At 41.5% G+C, this 21,698-nt stretch overlaps 3 protein-coding genes across 4 annotated transcripts; all 3 read left to right on the top strand.

Annotated features, from left to right (window-relative positions):
- Positions 1 to 832: 832 nt before the first annotated feature.
- RB195_026292 (uncharacterized protein) lies at positions 833 to 4,521 on the top strand (the record flags this gene model as incomplete). The annotated part of the gene is made up of 3 exons (XM_064214778.1): positions 833 to 974; positions 1,036 to 1,175; positions 4,420 to 4,521. 3 exons carry the CDS (start codon positions 833 to 835, stop codon positions 4,519 to 4,521), a joined length of 384 nt encoding a protein of 127 aa, XP_064070659.1.
- A 2,126-nt stretch (positions 4,522 to 6,647) lies between these two features.
- On the top strand, positions 6,648 to 7,756 carry RB195_026291 (uncharacterized protein; the record flags this gene model as incomplete). The annotated part of the gene is made up of 5 exons (XM_013447518.2): positions 6,648 to 6,773; positions 6,864 to 7,096; positions 7,386 to 7,460; positions 7,518 to 7,604; positions 7,669 to 7,756. 5 exons carry the CDS (start codon positions 6,648 to 6,650, stop codon positions 7,754 to 7,756), a joined length of 609 nt encoding a protein of 202 aa, XP_013302972.2.
- Positions 7,757 to 12,227: 4,471 nt separating this feature from the next.
- Positions 12,228 to 21,677, top strand: RB195_026290 (uncharacterized protein; the record flags this gene model as incomplete). Of its 2 annotated transcripts, XM_064214777.1 has the most annotated exons (13): positions 12,228 to 12,306; positions 14,974 to 15,142; positions 16,266 to 16,365; positions 17,716 to 17,859; positions 18,031 to 18,164; positions 18,228 to 18,327; positions 19,194 to 19,284; positions 19,336 to 19,436; positions 19,497 to 19,651; positions 20,061 to 20,238; positions 20,405 to 20,452; positions 21,382 to 21,414; positions 21,498 to 21,677. In XM_064214777.1, the coding sequence occupies 13 exons, from the start codon at positions 12,228 to 12,230 to the stop codon at positions 21,675 to 21,677; spliced, it is 1,512 nt and encodes a 503-aa protein (XP_064070657.1). The 2 variants fall into 2 exon arrangements, with proteins under 2 accessions (XP_064070657.1, XP_064070658.1); XM_064214776.1 differs by lacking the exons at positions 21,382 to 21,414; positions 21,498 to 21,677 and having other exon boundaries at positions 19,194 to 19,287; positions 20,405 to 20,506.
- Positions 21,678 to 21,698: the final 21 nt, after the last annotated feature.

Here is a 21,698-nt window from a genome sequence, read left to right as displayed (position 1 = left end):
CACAAATTTTTTTTGTAGCTTTTGTGGCTTTATTTCTTTTTTTTTTTTGGAAATGAAATAAGAGGCTGAGTAATCAGCTCTGCCCGGTTCGGATTGGACATTTCCAACGGAGAATAAATGAAGTTGATCCGTACAGTAAAATCTTCCCCAAACCTATGGAATTCTGAGTTGAAAGTGATCTTGGCTTCACATCTCAAAGAGGTTAATCAGCACTTTACTCTTTTACCTTTCTAATAAAACCAAAGAACACCCTCACTTGCAATAATATAACATTTTTCAGTGTTTTGTCGTACGAAATCAGCTAACTGGTACTAACCAAAACATTATATGCTCATGAAATAAATCATTTTAAGGTATCTCTAATACTCGAACGGCTTCATTAAAGTTGCTGCATCAAAAGAATTTGCCAGACTTGATATTTTCATTTTTAGTCCTGTCATAGGTAGTTCTAAACAAAAGGCAACCTTTCAGTGCAGTAGAATTATTGGAGAAGATTCAACCAAAATGTTAATCATACATGTAGAAATCTTCTGCAAGCACGTGAATCTTATTGTAAATCATCTTCTTTACACCTTCTCCTAGGGTTGTCTCCGGGAAATAATCGAACATGTTTAGGAAAATTTTGATCCTACTCATTTGGTCATCATCACCTGTCATATGTCCTTGGTTCATACGTTGAAAATGTTTCTTTTGGTGCGTCACTGATTCGTCGCAATTAACCAATTCTGTTGATATGCGTGGATTTCAATATTGTTCCGAAGCACGTATTCAAATTAAATGTTTCTATAAACACCCTTCCAATTCAACATATACACTCATTTCCTTCCTGGAAATGCTTCAGCCTTGTACGATACTAATTCTCTACTTTGTATATGTCGGCTCAACTTACATTGGACTAACTGGAATTCTTCTATGTTCTGAACCTTTCAGTAGGACTGCCACGATCTTCCTGATGGAAAGGGATTTTGGAAGAAGCGAGTCTGCTTTTGTGGTAGCGCAAAAGCGAGTAAAACAGGTTGATTCTGTTGTTTTAAGCGATATTCGACTATGTGGATGACGACGATGTGTTAGCTTACAAGCAGGTCGAGGTGAACTCACCGTTTGAGCTTGGAGGATATGAAAATGAACTTAATGGGCTGGAACCATACATCTACATTAGATATAACTGCGATAAGGTAAGGGAAGAGTTGGAACCTATCTTCGGAGGACTCTCGCTTGACCGTTTTGTTTTGCGCTCTGGTCTTCTATTTCCCTCTTAACGTTGAAGTCTTATTTCTTAAAGCGAGCATACCACGAATTTGACGTGGTGAGGAAATCCGCTGGAAAAGCTAGAGACAGAGCTGCTCAGGTGTGTTAGGCCCATACTTAGTCGTAGATTATAGAGAGGAGGGTGATTCCGTCCATTTCTTCCTAATTGCCATACAAAAACGGCCCGGAAGATGTGGCGCGTGCAAAAGGCTGGCGCGCTCCAATCGAACTCGTTGTAGGAAATGCGGAACGCTCGAGGTCGTATCTTCCAGGCCGTTTTTAAAGCAATTATGAAGAAATGGACGGAATCGCCCTTCTCCCTATAGTCTACGACTCTGTATCCTGAAACCCGCACCACCCCAGATTCCTGGGGTGATTCCTTTAAGGGTTCTTCTTGATGCGAGTGATAATAATAAATTCGTCACTGTCGGATGACAAATATTGTCTTTTAACTATCGTACACTGGATGCTGAATGTGTTCGTAGCCTCAACCTACGTTCAGCCGACTATGTTTTCCAGATTCCCACTCTTTGATCCCTTCTCTTATACTTTCGATTTTCTTGCTGAAATTTTCTTTAAAAACACCTCCCTTAAAAGCAAGACCACAAGGCTTCGTTCAGAACGCATTGTAAAATTTACACCCTTTTTCTTGCCTTCGAACTCATGACCCTCGCATTTATCCCAATCTGGAATTCCTTCATTTATTTGATATTTTCCCAAACTATGTAGTCCCGGACCAAAAGGTGCGGATATATACCAGCAAAATCTCCAAAAAATACTTCACGCCATATATTTTTCTAACATATTGCATTCCTCGTATTATTATTGTAGTTTATTTGAAATCTACAATCCCCTCGTCTCTTTCTCTTTCCTCTCTCCATTTTCTCTCCTCTGCTGACCCCCCTCCTTCTCGGACACCTCTCTTACAACTCCCTGTTGAGGTATTCTCAACGCATGCTTGATCCTAGCTTCAAGGCTTGAAAATATGAAGTACCAAATCGATTCTTCCAAATAAAATTCCATTCTTCCCAGCAAAGAAAATCAGAGGTCTACTTTTGTAGTTAAGGATGGAAGGATGAATCGGACCTTGGGTTCAGAAAAATTTTGCTGCCGCTGTTACATACTCGTGGTTAGGTGACTAACACCATCAGGTCATCCTTAAATAGGGAAGGACCTCTCCGTGATTGAGAGGCATTCCTCTTTGCAATTCAGGCCCATGTTCTAGATCAGAAACGCCTCCAGAACCTTACGCGCCGCAGTACGGGATTCGCGAGCCATGAACTTGTTATCAACATCAAAACCGGCTCTGCTGCGCTGCTGCACACTGTTACCTAATGTCGTGGGATTTTCTTCTACCCGAACGCTTATTTGCTCGAACGTGTAGTTGTCCAGCCGTCTCTCCAATATATTCGTCGCCGCATTCCTTACAGGATATCAGACAAACTACACATGAGCTCATACAATCACGTTCTTTGTTATCGAGACAAACTGCAGTCCAGTGTAACGTGGATACCGCCGCATAGACGACAGCTCATGAGCGTCGTCTATGTCGAAGAGTCGTCTCGCTAGGTAGACTCCTCAGCATGATGCTCGTGGTCCATCCAATTTCTGGAATGTAGGACCTTTTCTCGCTCTTCCGCAGTGATACGCTCAAATTATATGACGAACACTATTTACTACTAGAAGATGTACAGCATCGGAAATTTCCATGGCACTGCTTTAAAATACAAGATTACCAAAATATACATGAGAAACATGAGTAGTATGAACGCTCTCAATTTGAATTTCAAATAGTAGTTGTGTTTAGAAGAAGAAACTGAGAAGCTGATGGGGTAGCTGTATTCACCTCCTTATTAAAATCAAAACAAGGACCTTAGTAATATCTCCCATCAGTTGAACTCCTCAAGCCTGCTGTCGAGTTACGGTGCCAGCAGTGGTGATTAAAGACAATTTTTAGCCATCTTATCGATCCATCATGTTTCGAATGACATTTATTGCCTCGCTCATGCTTCGAAATAAGTCATGGCGGTAAATAACAGGCAAACTCGTCTACATATGTCTCGACTTATTTTGACGCCTACTAAGTTATAGTTATAGTTATAGTTGCTTAGTTAATTATACCAATTTGACTAGAAAGAGTTTTTTTTTACATCAGTATAGCGAAATAAGTTACTGTGAAGAAACTCGTTTGCCTCATCAAGCCTCCACACACTATTTCTTCAACAATTTGGTTAGTAGAGTGCGGATTTTGCTGGCTGAATCATACTGAACTGAACATTCGTGCGAAACAGCTCGCTTTCCTTTTAACTACTCACACAATCTCTTGTTTCTCATGGTACAGCATGAAGCCCACAAATCCATCATCTGAATTTTGACATAAGTCGAACTTACACAATAACGCAACCACCCCAACGTTGCCTGTTTTGTTCAAGCAAAAGCAAAGTCAAGCAAGAAGAAAGAATCTTCCAGGCTCTTCATAGTAACTCTTCAACGGTCGCAATGGAATCTATGTGCTGGATACGCAACTAGGGGAGACTTTTTCCAGAAAGAAGCAATCACGATAAAAGTGAAACGAGAACTTTAGAAGCGGCTTTTTTTTGCACCAACAAGCAACGCGAGGAATACTGAAGGGGGTTACAAGAAACATGATCTGCTGTAAACAATATGCCAACATCCAGATGCCAAAAAATACGTCAACAGTAACCGGCAGTTGACAACTACCTGTCATTTCGTGATCGGAAGATCTTACAAGTGTAGTAGGGTCAAAACGACATGACACACGGCCCAGGTGCGTAAGCAGCTGTGCTTGAAGCGGTGCGGTGGAGCGTAGCGGTTAGCATCGTGGGAAGATCCTTACTAGTAACATTCTTCGCTGCACTTCATGATGGTCTCACCTCGATTCCAACCGTTTTTTCCACCGCCCCGCTTCGAGCACACGTGCTTACGCAACTGCACCGTGCTTGACCTTACCATACCAATACCAAATTAATTCTGTTCTCACTTCATTCCACGTTCACTTCAAATTAACGCACTCAGGTTGACCACAGTGTGGATTTGCAGCAGATTCCTGCTAGCAATAATCAAAAATCACATCGTCTTACGCTGAAAACTTACGAAGGAATATGAGAAATTTCCACGGATGTGGCAAGTCGTATAACGTTTATCATTCAGGGCTATCGAGAGGAAGTAATAAACCTTGGCGACACTCAGTTTCGAGACCGCGTTTTTTATTTCCGAAAGCATCTGGATACAGGGGCTACAGTATTGCTATGAAAAAAAACGAATAAACATTGTTGTGTGATTAAGACAACACAGGTTGTTTCAGTGAACACTTCTTCTCATGTCAGCATCAATCCTACTATTCCACATTATAGATAGATTATAGAGGATTGATTTTTCTGAGGTGTAACAAAGAGGTAAACGTGAATGCAATCATTTCTTTCATCATCGTCATAATTTCTAAAAGAAAAGCGGTTTTAGAACTACATGATGACGATGTTAAGATGCATGCCCTTCAGTATTCAAGGCAGAACTAACCGGAGCTACTATGACAATACCGTAGTCTGGAAATGTATTGACGAGTATTTTGTGCAAATATAGCATCAAAGGGGCGGCAAAACCATCTGTGCAACGCAGAACGAAGTTAATTCTACACGTTGGTGACTTATTTCCTTCACCTTGTCAGTTGCACTGCTCGCACCCTGGTACTTGAATGTTGCTGCATCGATGCAATTCTTATCTTGGGAAAATCAGCATCAAATAGTTTATTCCATCAAAACGAGACATATTTGGAATCAAAATGTTGAAGACGGATACATTCTGGTACACACTTGTTCAAATCATGCCATATAATAACGCGCTTAGTCCGTGTGTGTGTGTGGTGTGGTGTGGTGCGGTGTGGTGTGGTGTGGTGTGGTGTGGTGTGGCGTGGTGTGGTGTGTGTGTGAGAGAGAGAGGAGCACTCTACCTTTCCACCACTGTTCAGAGATGTCTTCCCATGGATGTTGGGTTTGATAAGCAAAGTTTTTATCATATGTTAGTGAGGGCAAATAAATTTTATGTGAATTTACACTTCCAAATTTGCAAACTATCATGCTATATAATAACTGACTTATTCTGTCACGTGTGTGCCTGTGTGTGTGTGTCTCAGTCACGAAATTCCAAAAAGAGAGGGAGACGGATCCCACTGCCTCGGATTGGTGCGCGAAAACCCCAAAGGTAGGATGGATTTCTATGACTCATTCGCGTATCTATTTTCAAGCATATTTCCCTGATGCTGCTAAAATCCTTTTTTCAAAATGTGGAAACACACATACAAACGGCTGCTTAGATACAATATAAGCCAACACACGTTAACGTGGTCTGACGTAGAGTTTTATCTTCATCACTACGATGGTAATATTCACCTCATTTCGTGTTAGCACATCATTCTGTGGTAATAGTTGAGGGCGGAGAAAACTCATGCTTCGAATAATTTTTTCCAAATTGTGGAGTTTTCAGAGAGACATGTGTAGATGTAAAATCAAGTTTGATTGTTTTCCAAATATAGCACTAACTCGTTTAGGAAGAAAATCATGAAATCTCTCATCCATGAGTAACTTTTTGAGGAAAAAAATTGAAGAAAGGGTTGATAGAAAGGACAATTATAATTTTACAAAAAAGTCACTACTGTCATTTCTTATTGGTCAATGTGGGCGAGCGAAGCGAACACTACAAAAAGTCTAAAGTTCGGCTTTAACCGGACGTTCAGACTGGTGCAGAAATATCTTTGAATAAACATGGCATAACATATTGAGTACCATCGTCCCGATCTGGATCAACAAAAGTAAGGAATTCGATGTTTGTTAGTGAAAAACGTCAGAGATATAGATGCGTTGCTTGCAAGCAACTCAAAAGACGTCAGTAAATGAAAAGAAACCAAAAAACTATAAGTGGAAGTGATTTTTAATAAGTGTAGACTTAACACAAACTTCTGCCTCCGCAGTTGCCGCGAACTACAAGACTACTAACAATTCTCCGTTCTTGAATTAAATCTTTCACGCTCTTTTGACAAAGTTCTGGATTTGTTGCACTGCTTCGAAAAAGTAGGATCGAAAGACTTGGATAGTCTACAATTTTTTTTCAAACTTCTCTAATTTTGTTATGGTACACTCCGCTTGATGTTAGAACAACCCTCCTCTTACCATCTTCTACCATGGTTTCATGTGAAAATCGATGTTGAGTGGTTGCAAGGCGTTTTAGTAGTCGTCACGAGTGAGATTTACTCGAATTGTATTAACCGGTGAATGGCTACAATTCCAATCTTTCATTCACCACATTTTCAGTGTTCTCTCATTCAGCGCTACAGCACCTCGTATATAAACCTTTTCGTATGAATAACTTCATTTCACAGAGCGGACATGCTGCCGCTGGTCGGTTTCCTCACAATGTCGGCAATCTGGGTGGTGGCATGGGCCGGGCTGACTTCGCCTCTCGGCGCCAGTTTGGGAAATGAGTCGCCTCGCGAAATCCTATCTGTACTTCCAGTTAGTTCTTCTAACTCTTCAACTCTTATTCTTTAGGCCAAGTTGTTCTTACCATCTTTTTAATCCAATGTTAAGCGACCTTTTTTGCAGCTGCATGTTGTTACGAGACGTCCGATGGACGAGTTTTCTCCACGGGTGCGTACAAGACTTGGTCGTTACAAGCCTGAGGACGATGTCAGTAACGAGACTCAGAGGTTCTTCACCGAAGAACGGATGGGAAAAAGAAGCATTGCTCTCGGTAGAAGCGGATTTCGTCCCGGTAAGAGATCGGACTCGCTCGAAAGTCATGGATTAAGGCCCGGAAGAGGGTCATTCGACGAAATGTGAGTCAGACGTGCTAGTATTTTTGATTACTATCCACCTACGACCTTGTTCCGCGAGGGTACAACCTTTTTGCAGAGGTTGAACTCTATAAAAGGATACTGTCCAAGATTGAGTCACCAATACAGTTTTCAATAAAATGCTAATATGTATCTCTGTATGTCTTCTATTTGATGTTGATCCGAGACCACTATAGTCACTCAACTGCTATTGATTTGAGACATTTGCGTTGCTTGCTGAATACTATTATATAGACACCCCTTTCTCTGGTTTCAAAATGGCCAATTCTAGACCGGATTCTCGTGACCTCGTGTATCTTAAATATGAGGGTAAACGCTCAATGGCTATGGGAAGAATGGGCTTCAGGTATGAATTCACTAATTCGATCCCCTTCATCTCGCCAAACTCATGCGGCTTTTGTAGGCCAGGAAAGCGAAGTACGAGAATGCGACGAAGTGATCTTCACCCCGGAAAAAACATCTTCGTTGGACACGATGAGTCATTTTTAAGGTAAAATTGCAGATAAGAACTGCTCAATCCAACCTTCCAGATTAGAAAAAGGACATGTTTCTAGACCAGCTAAACGCAGCATGACAATGGACGATGTTTCCTTTATGCAAGGAAAACGTCCCGTAACAACTGGAGGTCTTGATTCCAGGTGAATTCAATCCATCGTCTACAATGAAGAATCGGTGACGTACATCGCGTTCATTTCGTAGTTATGTTTTGCATTACAAGTTTGTTCTAGATACCTACTCTTGAAAAACTTATTCATTTGTATGAAGTCGACACTTTTCAAGCTTTTGTAGTGCTATTACATGTGCTGATTTCGCAAGGTAGAAATCCGACTTTTAAATGTAACCGACTTCAAATAAATAATTTGTTGCAGTATAAAATGGTGCCGTACATCGCCAAGTAACTTTAAGTTGGCAGCAAATAAAACCTAAAGACCGCGACTGATAAAAACTCGTTCTTTGCAGTGGGAGACTCCCTTCTTATAAAATTAGCCGTTTTAGGCGTCCAAAGTGGTTGTCGACAAACTGGAGCTTAGAAAAGCGGGAAAATCACGATAGCAGCCGTCCAACCTTGTCGTGAGCCGATGTGGATAACAGTTGGCTGCGCTAAACAGATATGCTTGGCGCAGCACTAACTGGAGAATGCATGCATCACTCTGGATTCGTTTTTCCCATGCTGACTATACAGGACCGAAAGAGTCAAACCAATTTACATAATTGTAACCGTAATCGTCACAAGATGGACGCACGTCCTTTTTTTGTTTTTTTTTTTTTTGAATAGGGTACGGAAGACTAAGTAGTACCGCAAACCCAGTGGCAAAAGCATCTTGGTCCACTCTCATCCAACACATTCCAGCAAAATGAAGAACTCTGTGGTTTGTACCCAGATGTGCTCGCAAAATCAAGACATTCAACCCCTCCCGAACTCACCGCTAAATACGTAATCAAAACCCCGAAATGGGGTTAGAGTCTGAATCTGAGTTGAACTTTTCAAGGATTTTACAGTCGACATACATCGAGAACCATCGCGATATAATTCTTCTCAATGCACATCGACAAGAGGAACAAAAAAAAATCATTTCGAAGCGCAAAAATTAACTACATAAGTTTCGAGTGTCACACTTAGATCACTTTCCTGGGAATGAGAACCGCATCGAGCACAGGTCTACAACTATATTTGACTTATTCGTCGAGAGTTTTGTTTTGCAATGTTCGGCGTATGGCCACAAACCGTTGCGAACAACCCAAGGTAAAAAAAAAAATACGATTATTCTTGTAACCTTTCAGAGGAAACCAATGATTGGATGTGTTTTCGTACATTTTTATTGTACGGATAATCTTTCATAAGCAAGGACCTCTCAAAAGACACTCATCAAGCACTAAACTAATACGTCCAAAAAATAGTGGAATTACACCGCAACAGCGCCGCGCACACGAGTCTGATTGATACCTACACGTGATGGATGACCTTGCTTTCATTAGACGAAATCAAGCATGTGAATAGACATCGAAGGACACAAGCTACATAACCTCCACTATTACATGGCGCTGTTTTGCGAAGCGTTCCAAAAAGATGCCGGCATCCAGAAGAATGTAGGGACCTCAGAACCTGATTTTTCGGCAACAAAAGTCCGCTTCGTTACATTGAACTGTTGATTGCTGTCGAACGAACTCACAAAAGTTACACTGTCCAGATTACTGCGATGGTTGCTAGCTCCGTTCGTGTATTGCAGAAAAGCTGCCCGCAAGCGGTTTGGTTGGCAATCGGCCAAATTTAGCTAAGTCACGTCATCCGAATGGATATTGACCGCTATTTTTTTAGTTTGTTTTGTTGTTTATTTTCATCTCATTAGCTTTTTTTCTTATTTTACAAAAAAAAAAGAACATTAGCAAACAATTCAATACAATTTTGAAGAAAAGCAAAAGCAAAACATGAACGAAAGCAATACAATATCTTAGGAACAATACAGATACAATATAGACCTATAGAACAAATACAAGTACGGCAAACATAACAAAAATATGGAAGAAGAAGCACAAAAAAAAAAACAGAAAGAATGAAGACAACCGAAAAATATCGATTCGGATGACGTCACTTGGCAAAATTTGGCGGATTGCCAAGCAAACCGCTCGCAGCCAGTTCCCGAGCGGTCAAAAACCGCGTTGCTTTGCGTCGTTTTGACTCGACCAGTAGGGTCAAAACAACATAAGGCATGGTGCAGTTGCGCAAGCGGCTGCGCTCGAAGCAGCGCGGCAGAGATAGCGGTTCGAATCAAGACTGGACCATCGCGAAGCTACAGCGAAGAACGGTGTCAGCAGAGATCTCCTTTAGACTCAAACCGCCACGCTGCGCCGCAACGCCCTTACTAAGCTTGCTTCATATGCCAGGAAACTTCCTTATTTTCTAAGGTATGATAAAAACAGCATTACCAACAGGAGAGGTCGGTAACGCTGGCAGCTCACGCTGGTATAGGAGTACGCGTATGAACGGATCCTGAAACCCAATCATTACAGTGTGGAAATCATGCGGTATACTCGGGTCAAAACGACATGAAGCACGATGCATTTGCGTACGCGCTCGAAACGGCGCCGTGGAGGCAGCAGTAGGAACCGAGGTGGGACCATCGACGACCAACTACAGTGATGGGTGGTGCCATCAACGGTTCCAGTACACTCCCAATCGCTACGCTCTGCCGCACCGCCTCGAGGAGAGCCGCGTACGCAGCTGCACCGTGCTTCATATCGTTCCGACCCTACTATCGGTCGTAGGAACATCGTCATTAAAGTGCAACTAAGTCAGAGAACCCAGCATTTTCGATGTAATGTAAGATGGAGGGACTACTATGAGATGAAATCGGAAAGGTAAGTGCTTAAAAAACATCATTTGTTGGGCCATCACTTCCGTTGTGATAGACCAGTGGTAGTTGCATCACTCTCGGCACAAACATCTGTAACATAGTTTTTTTTCAGCACGGTTCAATTGAAAAAAAATGGTGAGATTCACTCAAAGAACGTGTTAAGAAAAATTTGTTCGAATTAAGCTCTCGAAACTGATTTGAAAATAAGAAGGCAGGATTCCATTTCTCGACGAGGGAATACCGTTTCCATTAAGCCCCAGTTCCCATTTGGAATGTGATGAGCTTTAGACACAAAATACGCTTAAGATCTCGATGAGTACCAAGTTTCCCCAATGAGGCTACCTTAGGTTTCGTTGGCTATATCCAGAAGTTCCTTGTCACTTTCGCTGAAACACATTACGTCTTCTTCTAAGCGGAAATGTAGCCAAATTCGCACCCATTTTTATTTTCAAAATTCACCAAATGGTGGAATGGCAGCAAGATGCGTTTGCTGTCCTTCAGCAGATCCTATCAGAGTTGGCAGCAACTGTGAGCTTATTGTAAACATGGAGGTACACCTTAAGAAACTCATGCAAAACTCGCTTGATCAAAAACAGCAGAGATATCGATAGAGACGTAGTCCGAAGAAGAGGACAAGTTTCCTAGGAGAGTTACGTCATTACCAAGTGATACGTTTTCAAATACAGACGTGTCGAATGAGGACTTGCGCCTCTTCTTGAATGTAACTATGCTTTTTAATGTCTTACCTGGAGTGTTTGATACTACCGGTCTTCGGAGCTACATCAAGTACTCATTTTATGAGTTCCTCTACGTTTGCTCTTTCTGATAAACAAGAGAAGTCGCTGCAAGCTGTGTCCACTTGAAATTTGCGGGATATTAGAATTTGTCCACGGGGTGGGACTTCTCGCAACCAGTTGTAAGTTTGGATACAAGTTGAACAATACAGAGAAAAGTTAAGACAGGTAGAATCATCAATGTGAGTACGAACTTACGCCTTCGGCATGAGAAATGATATGTTCTACTTCAGTGGTCGTTTTTTTCGTCTCGCAGGTAAACCATACCTTCCGAATCGATTGTTCCTTCCAAAATTACCAAAACGCATCTCGCTCAGGGTCCAAGTGTGGGACACGGAGCTCGTGCTCCAAGGATTCACGTTATGAAATGAAATCGGGGAATCTGAAACGTCACACGGCACTAGTCTAATGTGCGCGATCCGCGCATTGTGGGTGGAGCTGGCACATTTCCAGTCTCCCCGAGGTCGTTGGATCCAACGTGCAAGACAAAAGCATGCGTGAATCGCGTTCTCCGCGCCCCGCGTCCTCTGCCTCGTTCCTCATGCGCATCGATCAATTTGTTGAGACCACGTCTGTCTTGTGTTGACTTCATCTCTGTAATGGATATTTCTGGTCGCTTTACTTTTTTTCGTGGGTAATTGCGTTTCAATGGAACTCTCGAGAACTCTAGCCCTTCTTGCCATTTATTGTGGTGTTATTTTGTTGTGCGATCAGTGACAAGGCGATGTTTTTCTTATTTCTGATAGTCATCTTCTACCAAGCAGCATATTGATTGCAGTGCCGCGTCGATCTCTGGTCGTGCATCACGTTTTACAGTTAGTTTGCGGGAATTGTCCATGTTTTTTCTCTCAAAAACGCCAATTCCAAGCTTGTGCTTCATTTACATTCGCTACTGTTTCGGTTTATTTCTCTGTGTTCGTCTTTTCTATAACCACAAACTCTCATTTTCGAATTCTCCATTCATCAATGCCGGAACTTGACGCTGGAGATGACACGCGATTACTGGACGTAGGAGGCAGTACGACTGCACATTCTTTTCATTCCGGTATGGGAGTTTAACTTCTTTTTAAAATTCTCCTTATCAGAAAGCTGTGAAATTGGGTGTACACATTGCAGATTTGACATTGCTTGTAATTTTCAACAAACACGTTTCATGTGATAAGCGAGACGATAAAGTGTATCATTCACAGCTTCTATACACCTAAATTTTGAAAAGAAGAAAATACTGACTGAAACCAATGAAATGACGAGAAAGGTGTTCCCAATCAGTTTGGCCATCATTAATAATTATGTTGAGATGGAGGTGTTGTTAAACGCAGGACTTAGTGCTAGCTATCCCCGCTGATCAGTATATTTATCTGAAATACAAAATACGCTTGCATGGTCCAACAGTTTGTGTAGGAACAGAAGATTTCGTACCGTGAATATTTTTATTGATGTTTAAAAAGTGTATTCTGTAGTAAATACAAGCTTCTGCCTTCGTGCAAGAGTGTTCCGGTTCATTTTGCTACGATTTGTACCGCGTTATAATCAAGACTTCATATAAGTTATGAGTTACTCGGATATGTTCCATTTGCATATAATTTGCATGTTCTACTTTTTCATCTTCGTCATAGTAAAACACTGTCATTAGCTTCTGGCTAAGACTAAGAGTTCACCGCGAAGTTGTTTGATGCGAACAACAACAGGAATTGGTTTTTACTCTTAGTATTTATACCAGACTTAACACCTCTCTGTTTTCTTTACTTTAATTTTCAACTGAAGTTGGCTGGATGTTACTTCCACTACTGTACAACGCTTGCTTTAAAAGTTGTGGTAGTCGAACAGTTGGCTACACGTTTTGTTCAGCAAAACACTATACTTCAGCGCGACGCCTTCTCATCAGTCTAGCTTCACTTTTTATACAGTATTGCTCATTTTCACGTTTATTGCCACGTTGCTTATATTAAAGAGATGTGCTTCCTCTATAAAATCCCGTTTATGAATTTCCACAAATCGAACGGGTTAACTAGAGGTCGAAGTTGAAATCGTAATACTATTCCAGTTGCCATCGGACTGATGCACAATTCAAGTCTACATGTTTTTGAAAGGACAGGCAAAAAAGAAACCTATGAAAAAGGTATTTCTAAGAACGAGATTGAATGGATGACTACAGTCGAATACATTACTTATCAGGGGATTAGCGGGCTGAACAGGCTGAAAATTGGAAGATCTGCTGAAGTTTCTGCCAAACTCAACTCTATGCTACATGTCATTAATGTCATGTTCTAACGAACAGTGTCAACTGGACACTTGCACACAACCTGCGATGTTGTGTGCAAGACAATAGATGAACGTTAGTAGGTATTGGATTCACATCTGTGCTCACAGTGGAGGAAGTACTTTTGGAAACAACAACTTAGTAAACCTGAGCTAGGTAACAGTAAACAGCAGAAGTGGTCCTGACCCTCCACCCGCTATTCAAGTTCCAAATACTTCCATTTAGATCGAAAGGAATTTGCAATGTGGTTTTAGCTAGGGCTTCCAACCTCACCAATCCAGCACCCTGCTACGCGACCGCCCACACAGCCGTCTAAAGGCATTGCCCCACGAATAGGGGTGATGCGGATTTTAGAAGGAGAGAGAAAAAATGGCCCGTAAGATGTGGCGCGTGCACAAGGCTGGTGCGCTCCAATCGAACTAGTTGTAGAAAATAGCGCGCCGGGACGCTCGAAGTCGTATCTTATCTTCTTCTATCTTTTTATGGCAGTTAGGAAGAAATAGACAAAATCACCCCTCTCTCCATAATCCACGATCCCGTGTAGGCATAACCCATCTGAAACCCGCACCACCCCAGATTCGTGGGGTGATGCCTTCAAGTAGATTTAGATGAGATCTACCATCAGGTCGGCGGTCTTCCTAATAAATTTTAATGGATCTAATACCACCTAGAACCCAGTGGGTCACTGCTCTGGTTCAAGGTTTTCGTTGAAGCGCATCACGTGTTGGGCTCCCTTTATCTTGCTTTCGTTAGCAAACGCGGCGGCGTGTCTAATCTTCGATCACTGATGTAAGATAGAACTTCGGATCCCATCCTTCATTTGTGTGAAACTGGAAACAAATCGAAGTTTTTACAAACTAATGCAGTATTAAATAAATACAATGCAATAATGCATTAAATATTCTGTATAAATACAAATATATGTCTATGTTATCTATATAATTTTTTCAATCACAAACGTCTTCCAACGACCAGGTTCTCGTTTTTACACTTTAACCTTTATTTTGGAACGTTTTCAGCTTCATTCATTTTTTCTGATGTTGTTTTGTTTTTGTACAAATCATCTACGTCTTTGCTTCATTTTTAGCACTTTCATTTTTTATGTTGCTACATTTGCCATTTTGTTCTTTGAACCTTCCCAGAAGTCAGCTCTATTCCGTTATTGCAATACAAACACGGCACATGACCTCAGTGACGTGGTGAGGCGTGGGCGTGGCTTAGTAATCACAACAAACCTAAGATATGCCTGCTCTGGCCTAATGACAGCCTCTTCTGTAGGCGCTTATCCGGCTGCGGGTACCTAACGATCGCCCCCGGCCACAGGGTAATGCCTTCCATTTCTACCGTTTATTACACATGATATGTTTTCTTCATTTCCTTGAACAAGTTAAGAAATAAATAATGATGAGGCAAAGCAACATTTCTCATTGTTTTTGACGCGTTTTCTTTCAGATTCTTGTGCGGGCAGTACTTTGGCATATTCGGATTTAGAAGAAAGTGAGTCTCCTCTGGACCAAAAACATCTTAACTTGGTCCATGAAGAGCTGGAGAAATTAAATATTGCTACTGACGTCATCAACAAACTCGAGGTCCAACTCGATAGTGCAAGGGCTTGTTTTAGGTAAATATGGTTGAGAACTGTTTTTTTCATCAGTGTTTACTAGTTAGCTGGTTTCATCTTCAGGGTGATTTCGAAACATCGCCTTATTTGTAGGATTCGCGTTTATTCCCCAAGTAGGGCAATTTCGAACTATCGACCATGAAGACACAGAAGAATCTCTTTCCCACCACGCTATGGCCCTCCTCCCCCCACTGTTTTGCTATTACCAAGGAGTGCTTTTTGTTTGCTTTTAACACTTTAAGGAAGCGTATCACGAAACTGTCGATGGTGGGATCCCCACGAATAGATGAGAATAGGGTGTACATAGGCGAGTATGGGCGCAGTCACACTCAATTCAACCTGGTAATCTAGAAAAAGACGTTTGAAGCAGCATTTTGTGGTCCCTTCTCCCCAACGATGCAACTTATTTCGCAGTAGAATATGGGCAACTCCGCCCCTTCTAGTGTCAACAGTCCAAGTAACTGACTTACTTGACTCAGACGGCGGACGGATGTTACGACCTAACATGACTATCCGCATTTTCATCGAGGCGTGTCGTCCTTAAACATATCCGACCCCATCCTCTTCAATCTTAAGGTGGAAGCCTGCTCGCATAAGCCTGCCTATCAATGCCAGGTGTCATCCATCATATTTTCTTTTAACCTCTCTGCCCGGAACTTTCTTTTACGTTCTCAGTATGGTGTGAACTTTAGATGGCATTCGATTTTAGTGTGTTGTTCATGGTGAGCAAATAAATCGAAGGCTAAAACCTACCAATATCACTTGTCTTCTTCTCCACATAATCCAATGTTTCCGTCGTGTGGACCAAGTGTTTTCCTTGCCGTTCATGTTTTAATGGTATTTTTTTTTCTCATTCAGACCCAATTAAGAGCCAACAACCACACGTTAGTAAGTTTAGCCCAGATAGTTGAAGGCTCACTTCATCGTTGATTGAATGACGAATGTTGACCATTGATTTGTAGTACACTCTGTTCTATACCCACCAGTGATCTTGCTCAAAAATTGAAAAAAAAGGTTGTGAGAAAAGAAATATAAGCCGATCCAGTCACTGCAACCTAGTAGAAATTCAATTTATGTTGGCATGTCTTTGTAATTTTTGTAACTACTATGTTACTACTTTTAGAGAGATCCAGGCGTCTTGGTCCGAGAAACTGAAGGAAATGTCGCGAAAATACGGCGCTGCGATTGCTAAAGCTCGTCCATATTATGAGGCGAAAGTTCAGGTGATTTTTTTGTTTTCTTCCTTGTTTTCACTCATTCTCCATTCTCTTTTATAAAATACATATTTTATTGCAATGGGATCTAAATCAGTGATATAATTCCTATCATACTACTTAACACGTGTCTGACCGGCAGCTTTTCGATTCCGATTACCAAGAAATGGCAGTAGCGAATCGAAGATGTGGACGACCTCAGTCCAATTGGTTCCTGGATTCCTTTTTCCCAAAGGTGACACTTCTGGGCACGAAGCAGGTGGTAGTTGGAAGAAGCCATGTCAGAGCAATAAGCAGCGCTTCTCATGTGAGTTCGGGAATTTTCTGGAGTGTTAGCTTCGCAACATGGGAGGTGGGGCGAAATCGACAAGCACTGTCATGCGTTGGGCGGTTCTGGAGAATAGCGTCAGGCAAGTTCTGAAGTAGAGTTGCGTATACTTTGCCGTCCACTTTGTATCCGGCAGAAAAGAATTTGAAGTGGAGCATCCTCTGGGAATCACACCAACAACGAAACAATTTTTATCTGATTAGGTCACATTTCGGCTCTTTTTGTGGTGGCTTGCTTCAGGGCAGCCCATGTCTCCATTAACAATATCCTTGAGGAAGTCTTTCTCGTGTGGGCGGAAGAAAAGTCACGATTTACAAACAATGATCTTTGACGCTTCGTTCAAGTCACGTGGTTCGTGTCGAGACAACTTTATGGTAAATGAGATCTTCAAGGTGGTTGACGATGGTCGCACTCAAATGTCTTCGACAGTTCATGAGTAGTGGTATTGGGCTTTCAAAACGTCATGCATAGTCTTGTTGTTCAAGGGAGTAGGGCGTCCAGAACGAGCTCGAATGCTATTTCTTCCTGAAAAGTTGTTATCAACAATGGACCGCGTTTATAGAGTTGATATCCTTGAACGCGAAGCAGATATTGTAGACGACGCTTCTCGGACTATTTCCTCGTAGGAAAGTATTGTAGATGATGGATTGGGAATGTCTTTGGTAAATTGAAGTCATGGCTGCTTTACAATGATAGACGCGCACTTATATACTCCTCGAGGTAAAGGTTTTAAAACCTTCTGACATATTTTAGCATGGAATTGTTCTAATTGGACTTCCTAGAAATTCTAGAAAGAAGGTACATTCTATTCAGGAGTTTTTCCTCAACCAAATATGTTCGCAATATGTTTGTTTTTCCGTTTTCGTTTTTTTACTCTTCATTGATGTTTCATGCAGAGTTGGATCTTTTTTATGACGCTTATTTTCTTCCCTTTTTCTCCCACAGTCGTTTGCATTCGGTTATGTATTGTACACACAACAATCTCCCAAGTTGTTTGGCAAGAAGTCCTTATTTACCCAGTTTCTATTCAGGAACGAAAGTTGCGTGAGGAGTCTCAAAGAGCTGCGATACGTTTTGAACGTGCCACCTCGCTGCTAGCTGTAGCCAAACAGCAGGTAGCGCTTACGCAGGATAGCCTGAATCGGCAAACGACAGTACATCCGGAATGTCTAGAGGTAGCCAAATTTATTTCAGCTGAATACAGTTTACATTATGACAGTACAGGTGTATCATTCTTCATCAACAAGTTAGAAGTAGTATTTAGTAGGTTACAACGTGGTGTATCATTCTTACGCAACCAGCAGTATAGCAAATTCATTCTTTCATTTACTGTAGACCAAACTTAGGTTCTTAATCATCATATTCAACGTGTGAACGAAGCAGAGGAGGAGCGGTTGGCAAGCGGTGATGAGCATCGCTCGATTTCAGAGCGATTATTGGTATTAGCGGACCAAATTCACAAAATGGAGAAGGACCAAAGGTAGCGGATTTGTTTTCCCAACGGTTTTCCTTTCGTAAAGCATTTTCTGTATATCGTGGTTAGGTCATCCATAAAGAAGTCTCGGACCTACTTCGATCAGCGCTTGGAGTTCACTCGAGTCTTAGAACGGCAGAAGGACCTGATTTTGAGGCTTGAAGCTGAGGTAATCACGTGTTCTTCTATCTTCTTGGTCCTATTCTGCGCATGCTGTCTCTTTTCTACGTTTATTGGGTACCGAATGACCCGTCGTTTATTCCCTCACTATACTGCGCTAATAACATAATTTTATTCTTAATAAGGTACTTTTTATTCGAGTAGGTACAGGCCATAAAATGGTTGGCTGTGAACTTTGCGGGCACCCTTAAGCAGTGGACATTAGTGAGGGTACGATATATGCTGCTAATAAGAGTAGGTGAAGTTGGGGAGAAGCTGAATGTGTGGAGCTTCTGCAATACGAAAAGAAAAGCAGTGTGTTGCTCTCGTTGTAAAATCGTACAAGAAATGCCCAATAAGCGATCCTCTTAGATGGTAATGTTACATTAGATCAGAGAGTTGCTAGCTTACCGCTTTTTAACTGGGTATACGTGGGAGTGGAGAAATGGTTACTGTTGCGAAAAAAAAGGGTGCTAACAAGGTTAGAAGAGGTGACATCGTCGTTTTCTTAGAAAACTGAACTGCAGCTTATTGCATACCCTTAGTCAGAAACCAACGCAGTTGCCCAGTGCGTACTTCACCAGGCAGATTTGTATTATATTCGCTTCATATTTTGTATTTATATTCGCTTTGATTTAGAGTGTTACAGTTGATGAGGAAGACTACGCGATTTCGCAATTGTCCTAATTGTCCTGTGGCAATTTTGATTTCGATCTGCGAGGATAGCATTGCAACGCAACTAATTTTGACTTCCAGCGCGTAGTTGTGCGAGTGTTCAACCGCGCATGCCTCATCTATTGGTCCCTCAACAGCATATTGGAACTCGACACCCAGATCGCGTATTTTGATGACTGTACCAAATTTTCTTTCTAACAGGTTCGGCAAAAGAAGTGCGACTACACTACTTCGCTGCGGAACTTGGAACGTATATCCGACTCAATCCATGAACAAAGAAGTATTGGAGGAGGTGGTTGGTCTGCGGAATTATCCTAGAAAAGAGTTGATATCAATTTTACAGGATCCACTTGTGATCCACCCGCCAATCCACCGCCATATCTGCCTACCGCTCCTCCACCTTATGAGGACGACGGGAGTAGATATGCAATTAGTCATGAAACGGCAAGTATTGAAGTGCAGAGGATTGATTTGTTATCTACAGAACTAGAAGAAAAGTTTTAGGATGAGATTATTGGTCCTGTATTATGCCTAATGCGTGCTAATGGTTGTGGCGATTGGCCCCAACCAGCTGTTGGACTTGGTTCTGGCGTGATCCTCCTAGCGCAGCAGCTTATTGGTAGTGTGGAAAGAAAAGAACCGGAGTCAATGAGTCCTAAGTAAGTTCGTGTAACTGAGATTTTTCGCAGGATTTTCGATGTTCATTTTTCAAACTACTGGGAAATATCTGCGAATTAATTTGAAGGAAGCGAAAACGCGAAGCACCCACAAATTCACTTTTGTGAAAAATTGGGCGCAGTTCAAACTTGCATTGTTGGGTTAAAAAATCTTCACGCGCTGCTGATTAATGATTAATGGATTTGTAGTTTTACATTTTACGAACATTTCCTTCTAGTGGGAAAAACCAAACATCAAGAATTTCCTGAACGCTGCTTTTGATTGTGTAGTTCTTATCGGAAGCCTTCATGGAGAAATCACAGAATCATTCCAGTACTGTAATTGTGGAATGGTGGTACTATGCTGTTCTCTTACGTATGGGTTTGAAAATCAGAAAGTTTTGTTTTCCAGGATGGACTCTCCTTCACCATCAGACGTCAGTTATCGGACGCTCCCGCAAGGGATTTCAAATTCGCCAAGTGACTCGTCTGAGGTGTCGTCACTAGCAAGTGTACGTACATCAGGGTTTGGTTTCACGGACGACGAAGTATTGTCTGGAATGCTTCGAAGTCATTCTACGCTGATTCAAGTATGTATATTACACTAATAATGGCTAATTGTAGGGACTGGTACAAGTATTTTTTTAGAACATTTTCTAATTTCTTCTTTATTTCACCGTAGACAAAACCGAACATATTTTGAACGCGGTTCTTGCAGAATCTCGGAAGAACTTAGCCAATAGCGGAATGTTTTAGGAGATTGAGCACGCTACGGAAAGAGTTGACAATATGCTCCGTCGAAGCGTGAGCGATGCAGAGGAAGGGTGTCGCGGGAACAACACCTCATCGCCTTCGTAGCCTCAACACTCATATCAACCTACTTGTCAGAAGTGTTCTACTCAATCACGTCAGTGCTAGCCTCGGTGTAGTTCGAATCTCATACTTATGTGGAAGCTGAGATGTTATATCTTTACTAGGGTTTCGTATATGTACATAGGAATACTGCGGAGTGTTTGGTGCCAAAAGACGGGTATCGAACGCTGTGTATTTTTTTTTACCATTTCTTCAATGTTTTTGTCATATATGCTAGCCAAATATGGCGAATCCTCGAAAATCACACTTTTTTGAATCTAAAGATGTGTATTACATTGCCGAAGAAAGAAATATGATTTACTTAGCTCTACTGATTATTCTCGTGTCAGGACACACCATTGAACAAATTCTCAGAATTCAGAGATCGCACTTTTTTTCTAGTAGGACAGCTGTTCCTCGTTTTGATCCTGGTTAATAGTGGTCACTTCCATGTATTGATATCGATTAATATCTTATGAAAAGTCATGTGCTTTCTAAACATGCTTTGTAATTTGCTTGCCCAAAAATGTGAATAGAATAGTAAACGCGTTTACTCCTTTTTGATCACCATGTATATGTGAGTTGTCTTTCTAATGCAGGCGTGGAAACCAGAGTTTCCACAGAATTGAACTCTTCTACATCAAACCAAAGTACTCCGAATTGTTGAGTATTCGGTTCTTTCAAAGATTTGATTTGTCCAAATGTTCAGTATTTTTGATAAATGCGCCTTCTTGATTACTCGAACTGGTAAGAAAATGTCGAGGATAGCGCTTTAGTGAACGAACTTTTTTTTTATATGTTCTGCATCTAATCCCTTCGATATTGTCTGTTTTGGGTAAAGTTTGCCCGAAAAGTTGAACGGCTTCGCAGTTGCAGCATAGGATCAGGTCTTCGTAACTTTTCTTCTAAACGAGGTGAGTTTGAAAAGAAACACGAAGTTTTGCAGAGTATTTTGTAGGTAAGTCATTCCGAGCCATTCGAAAAGTCGGATGTTCAGAAGTATCACTTCTGTATTAACTTCGAGTTGTTTGATGTGGGCATAGCGCAGTCGGTAAATCTGCTGCGACTGCTGATTGGACAGTTTGAAACCGAACTAGGATATCCAAGTCTTTCGTCCCTCATCTCGTCATCCATTAAGTTGGCACCAATTTTGATGAAAACGTGCTACATCGTCTAGCCCCACTTCTCATTGCATGGA

This window comes from Necator americanus, chromosome X, assembly GCF_031761385.1.
Source record: "Necator americanus strain Aroian chromosome X, whole genome shotgun sequence".
Lineage (NCBI taxonomy): Eukaryota > Metazoa > Nematoda > Chromadorea > Rhabditida > Ancylostomatidae > Necator > Necator americanus.
This window is presented reverse-complemented; position numbering and strand designations above follow the sequence as displayed.